This window comes from Colobus angolensis, unplaced genomic scaffold (assembly GCF_000951035.1).
Source record: "Colobus angolensis palliatus isolate OR3802 unplaced genomic scaffold, Cang.pa_1.0 Scaffold19, whole genome shotgun sequence".
Lineage (NCBI taxonomy): Eukaryota > Metazoa > Chordata > Mammalia > Primates > Cercopithecidae > Colobus > Colobus angolensis.
Window position 1 is genome coordinate 12,920,143 of NW_012115043.1, and position 15,456 is coordinate 12,935,598.

General features: G+C 38.5%; 1 protein-coding gene across 2 annotated transcripts in view; it reads right to left on the reverse strand.

Moving 5' to 3' along the window:
• FAM63B (family with sequence similarity 63, member B) overlaps positions 1-15,456 on the reverse strand; it is a 91,297-nt gene that overhangs the window by 38,922 nt on the left and 36,919 nt on the right. For both annotated transcript variants that reach the window (XM_011940503.1, XM_011940502.1), the window contains exons 4-5: positions 11,887-12,045; positions 4,710-4,812 (exon numbers count right to left, since the gene is read on the reverse strand). In XM_011940503.1, coding sequence (XP_011795893.1) covers positions 4,710-4,812; positions 11,887-12,045 — 262 coding nt within the window. The remainder of the gene's footprint in view (positions 1-4,709; positions 4,813-11,886; positions 12,046-15,456) is intronic.

The following is a 15,456-nucleotide window of genomic DNA, read 5'->3' on the forward strand; positions in this document are numbered from 1 at the left end:
TGGCTCATCCCTGTAATCCCAGCACTTTGGGAGGCCGAAGCGGGTGGATCACCTGAGGTCAGGAGTTTGAGACCAACCTGACCAACATGATGAAACCCCGTCTCTATTGAAAATACAAAATTAGCCAGGCGTGGTGGCACATCCCAGCCACTTCAGAGGCTGAGGCAGGAGAATCACTTGAACCCAGGAGGCGGAGGTTGCAGTGAGCTGAGGTTACATCATTGCACTCCAGCCTGGGCACCAAGAGCAAAACTCCATCTCAAAAAAAAAAAAAAAAAAAAAAAAAAAAAAAAAAAAAAAAAGATTATGTGTTGGGTGTGTAGGAATACAGAAAAAAAGAAAACATTCAATATATCAACAATTGGTAAATTTAGGTAAAGAGCATATAAATGTTCATTGTGCCGTTATAATATTTTTTATGGGTTTGAGATTTTTCAAAATAAAAGTTGAAGAAGAAAAGGAAACCAGTATTATTTAATAAAAATAATAAGCCAAACTATAATGTTCAGTATTTATGGCACATAATAAAGGCTCAATAAATATTTTAATAAATGAATACATATCCTGGAAATATTTTTGTAAGCGCATTTTCATCCTAGGAACAATTGTTAAAGAAACATTCCTAGGCCGGGTGTGGCAGCTCACACTTGTAATCCCAGCACTTTGGGAGGAGGTGGGCAGATCAGCTGTCAGGAGTTCGAGACCAGCCTGGACAACATGGTGAAACCCTGTCTCACCTAAAAATACAAAAAATTAGCCTGCGTGGTGGCGTGAGCCTGCAGTCCCAGCTACTTGGAAGGCTAAGGTAGAAGAACTGCTTGAACCCGGGAGGCAGAGGTTGCAGTGAGCCGAGACTGCACCACTGTACTCCAGCCTCCAGCCTGGGCAACTGAGCAAGACTCTGTCTCAAAACAAACAAACAAAAACTACACACACAACAAAAAAGAACCATTCCTGACAGCATCTGGAATTAAATGAATAGCTCTGGTGAAGTCTGGCTGCTGGTACTGTGCTTTTTTTAAACTTGCTGATTTTTGCTGCCATGAAAAATCAGCATCATCACTACCAGATTCAAAAAGGTATTGTTTCTATTCATCATTGTACTGGAAAAGAAGTAGAAAATAAGAAAGGTATCGACACCCAAAAGCAGTGTATTCTACAAATAAGTATTCTACGTAAAGTAAAAGTTCTATACCTTTACTTACAAGGTATTTGCATCAAGGAAAGTGAATGTTATCTAAAACAAGTTGAAAGAACACCTAACTCTATTTGATTATGTGCTAAATAACACTTCTTTTTCCTTAAAAAGGAATTTGAGTGAATATATTTCTTATTCTCCATACCTTGATAGGAAATAAAATACGATAGGAAATAAAATGTTTGAATTTTTAAAAAGTTATCACCTGTGACCAAAACTTATTTTTTAATAAAGATTAGAAATAAGTCAGCTTTGAGGTATTCTACTGATTTAAAGGGAAAGCTACAATTGCAGGCTAAACAGAAAAAGAAAGCAGGTTACTTCAACTGAACACCACTCAAGATAATATGATATATGATGGGCTGGCTGAGGTGGCTTATACCTGTAATCTCAGCATTTTGGGAGGTCGAGGCTGGCAGATCACCTGAGGCCAGGAGTTTGAGACCAGCCTGGCCAGCATGGTGAAACCCCATCTCTACTAAAAATACAAAAATTAGTCGGGCATGGTGGCACATGCTTGTAGTCCCAACTACTTGGGAGGCTGAGACAGGAGAATTGCTTGAATCCAGGAGGCAGAGGTTGCAGTGAGCCGAGATCATGCCACTGCACTCCAGCCTGGATGACAGAGCGAGACTGTCAAAAAAAAAAAAAAAAAAAAAAGATAATATGATGAAGAAAAATGATAAGGGAAAGCTAACTGCTGAAAAGTAAGTAAAAATGTCTATTATGGTCTATTATGGCCTTTTATTTTCCATGATTTCTTAGTGTCTTATACAAGTAACCATTAGTGTTAAGTAATTATTTCAAATGAACTACTTATGTAGTTACTTATGAACAAATATCTAGTTTAGCTTTTTAATTATGCTGAATGACACATATAATTATTCTTTAATATGGAAATCTGCCATGTAGAATTTCACCACTATGAAATTTATATATCAAGGAAGTAATCAATAAATATACCCAGTAGATATTCCCTAAAAATTCTATACCATTTTAGAGGGTTTCTTTCTTTGCTTTTACCATGATGTTCTTCCTAAATTATCAATAACACACATAATAACTATAGTTTTTCATTATCCTGAGGAATCAATGTCAGAAAAATAATATCTGTGACATCAGGTTAAGGAAAAAGAAGTAATGAAGGGACTGACTTTTTTGTTCATTTTATTAATTATTGTAGTACTAAGTCCCACCCTTACTGTATTTGTAGCCATAATTGGGAAAGATGTTAAGAGTGTTTCATGTAACTTCATACTCCGTAAGTCAGTTTATCCAAGTATTACTTCTTGGCTATCATTCTGTCTGTTACCACTTTCTGAATCCTATTGGTCCTTCAAGTACTACTGAATAGCATACTCTAGTATACTGGACATTACTGAAAAAGAAGGATTCCATGGATAGACATTTTTAAAATAGGAGCTTCTTTTTAGTAATATATCTATGGTAATGAGAGCTTGTATAGGAATGTAAACTTCTAGTGAGTGGAGTTTTTTTCCCCCTACATTCTAGTTCATTGAGAAGGAATTTTGTTAATTGAGATAAAACACTTTTCTAACAGTTTTTGTTGCTTCTTTCCCTCTTAAAATTTGAACATTGCTGCCTCATGCTGTAATGAAAGAGTTGTCAGAGAAATCAACGATCAACGACTGTATAATGTTTTTTGCTTTTTGTTTTTTTTTTTTAAGACAGATTCTGTTCTGTTGCCCATGCTAGAGTGTAGTGGCATGATCTTGGCTCACTGCAGCCTTGACCTCCTGGGTTCAAGTGATCTTTCAGCCTCAGCCTACCAAGTACGTGGAGCTACAGGTGCCTGGCTAATTTTTTATTTTTATTTTTTAGAAATGGGATCTTGCTACATTGCCCAGGCTAGTCTCAAACTCCTGGGCTCAAGCAGTCCTCCCGCCTCAGCCTCCCAAAGTGCTGGGATTACAGGTGTGGGCCACAATGTCCAGCCTGCCCCTGTATCTTCATATGTTTATTGTAAGTAGAAGACTAGCATAAACCTCCCAGCCTGATAAAGACAAAATCCCATCTCTACGAAAAATACAAAATTAGTGCATGCCTGTAATCCCAGCTACTCGGGAGGCTGAGGCAGGAGAATAGCTTGAACCTGGGAGGTAGAGGTTGCAGTGAGCTGAGATCACACCATTGCACTCCAGCCTGGGCAACAAGAGTAAAACTCCATCTCCAAAAAAAAAAAAAAAAAGATTAGGATAAACCTTAACTAAAATACTATGCATTTTCTTATTATTTTCCTCTTTTGCAAAAATGTGTTAAACTTCTGGATAATTAAGTAATATAATTAGTTAGGTTCTGATTAATATAGATGGAATTCATGCACATATCTTTTATATGCTCATATGTTCTTGTAGTCGTCAGTTTTAATTCTTCAAAATGTGATTATTGTAATGAACTTTTATTATATCTTATGTAAAATAATTGTGTGTCTGAGACAGACTAAAACTCATGCTCTACTTTTCATGATTTCTCTTTCTTTTTTGTTTACCTTTCATAGAAAGAAGAATTATAGCCTCAGTATTTGTGTGTATTTTTGAAAGAGTAAAATGGGGACTAAGAAGGTATATTTACATGCTATGCCTTTTGATAGCATTCTGTTTCAAACCTCCACTTCTCATCATTGACTGGAACACAGCTGAAAAAATATTAAACTGATTTTGTGATGATGAATTTAGGAATTCCAGTTAGCTAAGGATTAGGAAAACTGATTTTCAGAGGCATATTCTGATTCAGAATGGGGCTTTAATATATTGTATTATACTGAAACGTAAGGCAGTAGTCTACTAAAATAGAGTACTTGAGCACCATAACACTCGTCTCAGTCAATTGAAGTATTCAGGATCAATGATAAAGTCCATTCAGTACTCCTAAATAATAAACCTTTTTTAAAAAAGTATTTATCAGTAACCTCTGGGTACATGACCATACCAAAGTTAGCAAGTGATTCCAAAGATTTTTAATAGAATCGAGGCCTGATTTTACAAGTTAAATGAAAAAGAATTCTAAGAAAAACCTTTCACTGGCACCTTTATGAAGGATTACTTCTTTTTTTTTTTTTGATACAGAGTCACTCTGCTGCTCAGGGTGGAGTACAGTGGCGCAATCTTGGCTCACTGCAACCTCCACCTCCTGGGTTCAAGTGATTCTCCTGCCTCAGCCTTCTGAGCAGCTGGGATTACAGGCATGCGCCACCATGGCCAGCTAATTTTTTGTTGTATTTTTAGTAGACACGTGGTTTCACCATGTTGGCCAGGCTGATTGTGAATTCCTGTCCTCAGGTAATCCACCTGCCTCGGCCTCTCAAAGCACTGGGATTACAGGCAAGAGCCACCATGCCCAGCCTATGAATGGTTACTTCTTAAAATTCATACAAGTAATATAACATGTGTTTTTTAGAAGTCTTATTTAATAAATTTGAAAGATATTAAATTATTAGAAAAATTATCTTGCCAAGAATTTCAAAAGTCAGGAAATAGCAGCACTCACCCACCTTCACTAACCAGCTCACTATTGTCTGACTGTTTACAAGAGATGATCTTCTCCACTAGTTGGTTGTAGCTGCAGTTACCAACAGCTTTTACGATGTCATCAATCTAGAAAACAAATGACTGTCTCACTAATCATGGTAAGATTAGAAACAAAACAAAAGAAAGCCATATCACTCTTTATAATTTTATTCTAATACTTAAATATAAAACTATTATTTATGAAAAACAAAATCAGCACTAAAATCAACACCCAACAGTTTCCAAGTTTGTTTACAGCTCAGTATGACACATTATGAAAAATACTGCAGTTGTATTATTTTAATTATGCAAAAAAAGATTAAATAGGATTATTACATGCAACTTTATTTCTTAAGGTCATAAACATGTATTTAAGTGATCAAAATAAAACATGAACTATTTCAGGAGAAAAAAATAAGAAAATATCCATTTTTTTTCACCCAGCATAAACTACCAAGCAACAGTTTTTTTTTCTAAAAAAACTAAAAAAAAAAAGTTGCACATTTAAAGCAAGGCAACTTTAACTATGTTAATTTATAGGATTAATAAAATTATTCCATTTTATTACTTCTTTCCTAGAGAAGTATAGTGGAGATGTGAGTAGAAATAACTAACGTTATTTTCCTGAAGAAAAGCTAATATATGTTAATCAGGAATGGTATCTGCTTCATGATTCTTATTTAATCTTTGTTTTTAGAGGTACAACAGAAGAGTAACTTTAAACTTTTAAGCTATAGGAAAATAAAATTAGGCTTCTCTACTCTCTCTCCATTACACTTTGCTTTGACTATAGAAGAAAAAGAGGTTTCTACTGTCTAAACAACCTATATAGTTGCCTTTCCATACATAAAAATATATTTATATTTATTTATAAATTATTTACGTGCATTGCTGTATTAATAAGTTATATACCTAATAAATACAAATTTTAGAATTATATAAATAAAAATAAGAGGGCTCATGTTTTCTTCCTACATTCAAATGATCACCTTGAGGACTTACTCTTTGAATACCACAGGTCTCAACATATATCTGCACAATACTCAGCAGTGGTTTTCAAACTTGGGGAGCTTATTAAAAAGATGTAAAAGAATTTCAGGCTCAAGTTGCTTCTCAATTGTCTAAGTTTTCATTCCACTGCGCAGGTGATTCCGATGCATAGCAAGTTTGAGAACCACCATTCTAGGCTATAATGTATTTTCCTTGTTTATGAAAAAGTCTACAATACTAAAAGACTCTTAACTCATACAACTGGAACTGATGATTGGTTGAGACAACAATCAGTTAATTCAAAACATCAAAGCAGGAAATTGTGGAAAATGTTTACAGGCATAGATACCTTAAATATTTTTTTTGGTGGGGGGGATGGAGTCTCATTCTCTTGCCCAGGATGGAGTGCAAAGGTGTGATCTTGGCTCATTGCAACCTCCACCTCCCAAGTTCAAGTGATTCTCCTGCCTCAGCCTCCAGAGTAGCAGGGAGTACAGGCACCCGCCACCGCATCTGACTAATTTTTTTGTTTGTTTGTTTTTAGATGGAGTCTCGCTCTGTCGCCAGAGTGGAGTGTGGTGGCGCAATCTTGGCTCACTGCAACCTCTGCCTCCCAGGTTCAAGTGATTCTCCTGCCTCAGACTCCCTAGTAGCTGGGACTACAGGTGCCTGGCACCACGCCCAGCTAATTTTTGTATTTTTTAGTAGAGTCAGGGTTTCACAATGTTGGCCAGGATGGTCTTGAACTCCTGACCTCAAGTACTCTGCCTGTCTCAGTCTCCCAAAGTGCTGGGATTACAGGTGTGAGCCACTGTGCCTGGTCCATATCTTAAACATTTCATATTAACTTAAAACACAAAAATGTATTCAACGATCAATCTTTTGATGCAGAGTCAAACAAATCCTTTTCTTTGTGAGAGGATCCTTGGGATAAGATTCTATGTAGATTGCACAAAAAACATCTACGAGTTCCAGCTTTGATTTGTGTAAAATGAGAAGTCAGACCCTTAAGAAACAATTTCAGGGCACAATCTCTTCAGATGTTATTTTCCTCAACACCTTTACTTTATAGTGCTTTTCATTAGTGACTCAACTTCAGTAAGTCTTTTCAAAGAATCTGAATTTTCAATTCTAAGAAATCTACAAAAATACAGCTACAATAAGTTGGCTGTGGTGGCTCACACCAGTAACGCAAACAATTTAGGAAGCTGAGGCAGGAGGATATCTTAAGGCCAGCAGTTCAAGACCAGTCTGGGCAACACAGCAAAACTCCTGTCTCTAAAAATAAAATAAAATATTTTTTTGAGATTTTTTCTTACTCTGTCTCCCACGCTGTGTCACTCACACTGGAGTGAAGTGGTGTGATCTGGGTCTCACTGTGTCACTCTCGTTGGAATGCAGTGGTGTGATCACAGCCCATTGCAGCCTCAACCTCCCAGGCTCAAGCAATCCTTCCACCTCAGCCTCCTGCATAGTTGGGACTACAGGCACACGCCACCACACTCAGCTAATTTTGAAATTTTTGGTAGAGACAGTCTCATTATGTTGTCCGGGTGGGCCTCAAACTCCTGGGCTCAAGCAATTCTCCCACCTTGGTCTTTCAAAATGTTGGGATTACAGGCGTTAGCCACCATGCAAGGCCTCTAACAAAAATTTTTTTTTAAATTAGCTGGACATGGTGGTGCATGTTGATAGTCCCAGCTATTCAAGAGGCTGAGGCAAGAGGATTGCTTGAGTCCAAGAGTTCAAGGCTGCAATGAGCTATGATCATGCTACTACACATCAGCCTGGGCAATGGAGCAAGACACTTGTCTCTAAAACAAAACAAAACCCCCCAAAACCCAACTACAATAATAAACACAAGATCAATAGGCTGGGCATGGTGGCTCATGCCTATAATCCCAGCACTTTGGGAAGCTGAGGCAGGCAGATCACCTGAGGTCAGGAGTTCCAGACCAGCCTGGCCAACAAGATGAAACCTCATCTCTACTAAAAATACAAAAAATTAGCCAGGCGTGGTGGTGGGCACCAGTAATCCCAGCTACTTGGGAGGCTGAGACAGGAGAATCACTTGAAACCGGGAGGTAGAGGTTGCAGTGAGCCGAGATCACGCCACTGCACTCTAGCCTGGGCAACAAGAACAAAATGCCATCTCAAAAAAAAAAAAAAAAAAAGATCAATATATAAGAATCAAATATATTTCCCTAGCGTAGCAATAAAGAAGATTTCAAATATTCATAGGCAGAATCCAGAATCTGTACATTAGTATTTCACTCAAGGCCAGGTGTGGTGGCTCACGTCTATAATCTCAACTTTAGGAGGCTAGTGGGGGAAGACTGCTTCAGCTCAGGAATTTGAGACCACCCTGGCAACATAGCAAGACTTTGTCTTCACAAAAAATAAAAAATCTAGACAGGCATGAGAGTGTGTGCCTGTAGACCCAGCTACTCAGGAGGCTGAGACAGGACTGCTTAAGCCCAGTAGTCCCAGGTTGCAGTGAGCTATGATCATGCCACTGTACTCTAGCCTTGGTGTCAGAGTAAGATCTTGTCTTCCCCTACCCCAGAACTCCATTCATCCAATTTATTTGGATGCCTATTACATACTACAACATACAAGGTGCCATTAGAGCATCTATACACACAACAGTGAGCAAAATAGTTTATACTTTCATAAAGCTTATATTCTAGAGTAATAATAAACCAAATCAACAAATACATAGTGTAAGGTTGTTGTATATAGTGGTATGCACATGTTTTGTTTTCATTGTAGTATAGTATGCCATAGAATATACCATAACGTGGTTATTCATTTGTCTTTTGATGGCTATTCAAGTTGTTTTCAGTTTGGGACTATGGCAAATAATACTGCTGTGAAAAATTCTAGGACATTTATCCTGTTCCACTCATCAGGAGTGTATGCCTTGCCAAACTGCTGGGTCTTAAGGAACGCTTAGCATCAACTTTAATGGATAAACTAAACTGGCTTCCAAAGTAAATGGTCAATTTCCATTCTCACCACAAGGAATGAGACTTCTCTATGCTGCACATCTTTGCCAACATTTAATATTGTCAGACTTTTATTTTTTTATTTTTGTTTTTTGAGACAGAGTCTCACTCTGTCGCCCAAGCTGGAGTGCAATGGCGCGATCTCAGCTCACTGCAACCTCTGCCTCCTGGGTTCAAGCAATTCTCTCTGCCTCAGCCTCCCGAGTAGCTGGGATTACAGGCACCTGCCACGACGACACCCAGCTAATTTTTGTATTTTTAGTAGAGACAAGGTTTCGCCATGTTGGCCAGGCTGGTCTCGAACTCCTGGCCTCAAGTGATTCACCCGCCTCAGCCTTCCAAAGTGCTGGGATTACAGGCGTGAGCCACTAGGCCCGGCCTACAGCAGTTTTATCATAATGGCCAGGTACTGGAAAACGCCCAGATGCTCTTTAACAAGTAAAACCACAGTGTGTCCACACCATAGAATACTACTCAGTAATAAAAAGGAACAAACTATTGCTAGATGCAACAATCTGGATGATGCTTTGGAGACTTATGATGAATCTGAAATGCCAATCCAAAAAGATTACACACTGTATTATTTTGCTTATATAATATTCTGGAAACAACAAAATTATAGACATGGAGAAAGATTAGTGGTTGTCGGGGTTAAGAAGAGGGTATGGGTGTGAGAGAAGTGGGTATGGATGTAAAAGGGCATCAGGAGGGATTCTTGTGTTAATAGAAATGTTCCGTATCTTGACTTTATTTATTTACTTATTTATTAATTTTGACACAGGGTCTTGCTCTTTCTCTCAGGCTGGAACGCAGTGGTGTGATCACAGCTCAATGTAGCTTCAACTTCCTAGGCACAAGTGATCCTTCCACCTCAGCTCCCTGAATAGCTGGGACTACAGGCATGTTCTATCATGCCTGGCTAATTTTTGTAGACATAAGGTTTTGCCATGTTACCCAGGCTAGTCTTGAACTCCTGGGCTCAAGTGATCCTCTTGCCTTGGCCTCCCAAAGTTCTAGGATGTATTTTGTGTCTAGCCATGTATTTTGACTTTATTAATGTCAATTTCCTAGTTTTGATATTTTACTAAATTTTGCGAAATTACTAAATGTTCCCATTGGGGAAAACTGGGTAAAAGGTATGAAGGATCGTTCTTTATTATTTCTTTTTTTTTTTTTGAGACAGAGTCTTGCTCTGTTGCCCAGGCTAGAATGCAGTGGCACGATCTTGCCTCATTGCAAACTTCGCCTCCTGGGTTCAAGTGATTCTCCTGCTTCAGCCTCCTGAGTAGCTAGGATTACAGGTGCCCACCACCACAACCGGCTAATTTTTGTATTTTTTAGTAGACACGGGGTTTTGCCATCTCGGCCAGACTGGCCTCGAACTCCTCATGCTCCACCCGCCTTGGCCTCCCAAAGTACTGGGATTACAGGCATGAGCCACTGCGCCCAGCCTGTTCTTTATTATTTCTTACACTGGAATGTGAATCTACAATTACTTCAAAATAAAAAGTTTAATTTATAAAAAAGGTAAATTCTCACCTCATACCATAAAACAAAATAAATTTGAAAGGCATTGGCTGGTATGATTCCTTTGTCTTTTTCTTTTAAAGTTCACAATTAACCAATATTATTTTGAAATTTGAATCTTACTTATGTTAAAATATTTAAGTAAGTGAAAATAATATTACAACAGTATAGGAATAGACTAACAGATCAGTGGAAAAGAGAAGACTCTAACCTATATAAAAATTTAGTATGTGATAGTAGAATTATTTTTTCCTTTCATCCTTCCAATTAACTCTCCATTTCTTCTCTATTTGGGAGACTAACCTCTATGGACTGCAGCAACTGGAATTCTTATTTCCAGTTATCAGCTGAATTTGGCCACTGGGAGCTACTGGAGGAAATCAGAAAGTGGTAGTCAGAGAATGTTTTACCTATGCTCTTTCCCTGCTGGGCCATAGCTTAGTGGTAGTATTCCGCTCCTGCAGGTCACACCTCCTGGTCAGGAGCTCTGTGCTTTAGTAATCAATCTTGCTGTGTTCTGCTAAGTAGTCCCTCTCCTTGTCTCTTCAGAGTTAGGAGTGGCAATCGTTTTCTGCTGTTGCTACGTCTAAGATGCTTCACCAACCTTTGCTTGTTCCCCTTAACTTTGTCCACACCTTTGTAAATAGTCTCTTCATTAAACTTCTGACAGTTATCCTTAAGTGTGTCATCTACTTCCTGCCAGGACCCTGATACCCTTAACAAGGGGCAAAATCTGGATTGCTAGAATGGATAGATGGGAGTGCCTTTTTAAAATAAACATTTGGGTAATACAAAATCTCTTTTCAAAGCTATGCAATAAAGAATACAGTCTCGCCCAAAGAGACGTTTGACCTTTGTCCCGGCTCCTATGAAATAACTTCTAAATCTTGGCATTTCCGTACCAGTAGGACTGACTGTGTTATTTATCGTGAGCTCCTTGGGCCACACCTGCAGTTTATACTAATGATGGATCCCTTGAACCACATAGTGTCAGCTCAGCTTCCAGGGAGGAAAGGGTAGGAGTCTGGGTTCAATTACATGGGCAATAAATTAAATCATACCTACATAATGAAATCTCAATAAAAAATCTGAACACTGAAGGTTGGGTGAACTTCCAGGATTGGCAGCACTCCATGCATATTGTCATACATCAATTCCAGGAGGGTATGATGTCCTGAGGATCCAAGGGAAGCTTCACAGTCGGAACCCTCTGAGATTCTGCCATATATCTCTCTTTCCTTGGCTAATTTTAACCTGTACCTTTGCCCTGTAATAAACTGTAATGGTGAGCATAATAGGTTTCAGGGAGTCCTGTCAGTCACTCTGGTGAATTACTGAACCTGAGGGTAGTTTTGGGAAACCTTTGAACTTGTGATTGGTGTGAGAAGTAAGGGTGGTCTTCTATGAGCTCTTCCCTCTAACCTTGTAGTTGGGCCCTAGCTCCTTGCAGTTGGGGTCAGAGGTCTTGGGCAGACTTAGCAGTCTGGAGGACTGCGCTCTTAACCTCATAGTTTGGCTAATTCCAGGCAAAAGTGCAAAAAAAGTAAGTAACAAAAAATATAAATTGAGATTAATTTTCCAAATTAATACATTTTTCCTGCATTTGTGTTTATATAATTTAAATTCTGTGACTTACCTGAGGGTCTACTAACCACCCATGGTACAAAGGAATATCAAGAAGATCAAATACTATGCATTCTGGTGTATATTCAAACACTCGAACACCAGTGAATCTTACATTTACATCCAGGCCTGTCTGTAGTTTGTGCAGAATTGCCATGGCATCACTCATATTCTGAAAATAGAAAAGGGGAAAGTTCTAATTCAGAAACATCAAAACAAGAGCAAAAAAGATATTCAAGTACAAGCACATTTACTTTTAATTTTCCATTTTATCCAATAAATTCAATTCAACATATTTTTATTATTGAGTATCTACTATGTGTCAGGCGAGGAGTTTGAAAGATATAACAATGAATAAAACAGACACTGAGGTGGGCGGATCACTTGAGGTCAGGAGTTTGAGACCAGCCTGGCCAACATGGTGAAACCCTGTCACTAAAAATATAAAAATTAGCTGGGCGTGGTGGCATGCGCCTGTAGTCTCAGTTACTTGGGAGGCTGAGGTGGGAGGATCACTTGAACCCAGGAGGTGGAGGTTGCAGTGAGCCAAGATTGCACCACTGCATTCCAGCCTGGGCAATTGAGCGAGACTCAGTCTCAAAAAAACAAAACAAAACAAGACAAAGTTCATGCTCTTATGCAACTAATATTCTATTGAGAGAGATAAACATGTATATATATAAAACAATGTCAAGTATTACTAAGAAAAACTGAGCAAGAAGAGGTTGTAGGAAGTAGGAGAAATGAAGGACCTATTTTAGACCAGAAAGTCTAAAGTCAAATGTTTTTAAAGTCAAAGAGGAAGGCCTCTCCTACTGTTGAATCTAAAATAATTGAAAGTAGGATCTTGAAGAGATACTTGTATACCCATGCTCATTGCAACATTATTCGTAATTCTTTATCTATTCTTAGTTACAACTGACAAATGAATACAGAAAATGAGGTATATACATACAATGGAATATTATTCAGCCTTAAAAAAAGAAGGAAATCCTGTCATATGCTACAACCTGGATGAACCTTGAGGACATCTTGCTGAGTGAAATAAGCCAGTCACAAAAGTAAAAATACTGTATGATTCTACTTATATGAGATATTTAGAGTCATCAAAACCATAAAAACAGAAAGTAGAATGGTTGTTTCCAGGGGATTGGAGCAAGTGGGAAAGGGGAGTTGTTTGATGGATATAGGGTCTCACTTTGTTGCTCAGGCTAGAGTGCAGTGGTGTGATCATGGCTCACCACAGCCTCAAACTCCTGGGCTCAAGTGATCCTCCCGCCTCAGCCTCCTATGTAGTTGGGGCTACAGGTACATGCTACCATGCCCAGCTAATGTTTTTGATATTTTGTAGAGATGGGCTCTTACTATGTTACCCAGGCTGGTCTTGAATTTCTGAGCTCAAGTGATTCTCCACCTCAACCTGTCAAAGTAGTGGGATTACAGATATAAGCCACCATGCCTGGCAAGCTTCAGTTTTAAAGATGAAAAAGTGGCTGGGTGTGGTGGCTCACACCTGTAATCCCAGCACTTTGGGAGGCTGAGGCGGGTGGATCATGAGGTCAGGAGATTGAGACCATCTTGGCTAACACGGTGAAACCCCATCTCTACTAAAAATACAAAAAATTAGCTGGGCATGGTAGCAGGCAACTGTAGTCCCAGCTGCTTAGGAGGCTGAGGCAGGAGAATGGTGTGAACCCGGCAGGCGGAGCTTGCAGTGAGCCGAGATGGCGCCACTGCACCTCCAGCCTGGGCGACAGAGCGAGACTCCGCCTCAAAAAAAAAAAAAAAAAGGATATATTTTATATTGTGTGGTTTCTAACACAATTAAAAAAAACAGAAATGAGCTATCAAGCCATGAAAAGACATAGAGGAAACTTAAATGCATATTAGTAAAGAAAACAAGCTAATCTGAAAAGGCTACATACTGCGTAATTTCAAATGACATTCTGGAAAGGGCAAGACTATAGAGACAGTAAAAAAGATCGGTGGTTGCCAAGGATTAAGGGAAGGGAGGAGAGAAAAGGCAGAGTACAGAGAATTTTTAGGACAGTGAGACTATTCTGTATGATACTGTAATGATTGATACGCATCATTATACATCTTTCAAAATCCATAGAATATACAAAACCAAGAAAGAGTAAATTATAGACTCTTGGTGATAATGATGTGTCATTGCAGGTTTATCAATAATAAATGAACCACTCTGGTGCAGGATGTTGATAGTGGGGGAAGCTGTGTGTGGGGGGTTAGGAGGAACAGTATAGAAATTCTCAGTACTTTCCATACTCAATTTTACGGCGAATGCACTGAAAAGGAAGGAAGGATGGAAGGAAGGGAGGGAGGGAGAGAGAGAGGAGAGGAGGGAGGGAGGGGAGTGGGGAATGTAAATGGGAGAGGAAAGAAGGAGAGGGAGGTGAGGGAGACAGGCCTCTTTGAAAATGACACTAGAATAGAGACCACAGTGAGCACTGACTCTTAGGAAGCTCTGGGCAAAGAGCATTGCAGACAAAGTAGACACCAGTGCAAAAACAAGTTTATTACTGTGTCCGTGGAATAGCATGGGGCCCAGTGTGGCTGGGACAAAATAAAAGTGAAAAGTTGTAGGAGATAAAGTATAAGAGACAGGCAGAGGCTGGATCACAAAGACTTGTCAAATTAAGGAGTCATTCTGTTCACATCAGTTTTCTCAATAAACGTAGTCATATACATCTGGGATAAAGACTATTTTAAATGCTTTTCTAAGTATGTTAACACATTAAATATGGACATATGTATAGAAAGTACACTTGAAAGAATAAAGAAAAACCAATACATAAAAATTTAACACTTTTACTGAATCCCTACTGCTAATCAGACACTGTACAAGATACTAAAGACAGAATATGAACAGTAGATGACAGTCTATAGAGGGGTTTGATAATAAAAAGGGTGAAAATGAAGGAAATCTTATATTAAAACTAGGGATTCTCTTTCAAATTTGAAAAAGACAAATTTAGGTTACAAAAACGAAGTTCTGTTTTATGAAATAATTCATAAAATTCCATTCTAACAGACTGTACAGACTGTAAACAGGAATCATTCAAATGTTTTAAATTCATGAACGATGCATTTATAATAGGATAACATTGTTATACTGCAGTCTTTTTACCTTTGTCAGTTTCATCCCTTCCTATGTATGTTTCCCAAACTATGTATGTTTCCCCCAAACAATATATTTTCTCCACCTTCCCAAAAATTGAACCCTTAAAAACAATCAGCTTACATTTTTTCCCTTAAGTGTTTTAGAACTTTTCTTAAATCTACAGCAATGATGAATCTGAAAAAATGCTAACAATAGCCATCTAAGAATTATAGTTTTACAATCACCAGATTTTCCTCTATTTTTGTAAATTCTTGGTTGTCAACCACCTAACTTCCTTCAGGGGCAATATGATTTCTAATGGCTCTGGGTTCAGGCTTATTCCTTCATATATTTGCTACAATTATTCCCCCTTATTTAGTATTAAAACAACTGAGTTAACACCATTTGATATCTTCATAAAGATTACTAAAACTGATAAAAGAGGCCAGTCATAGTGGCTCA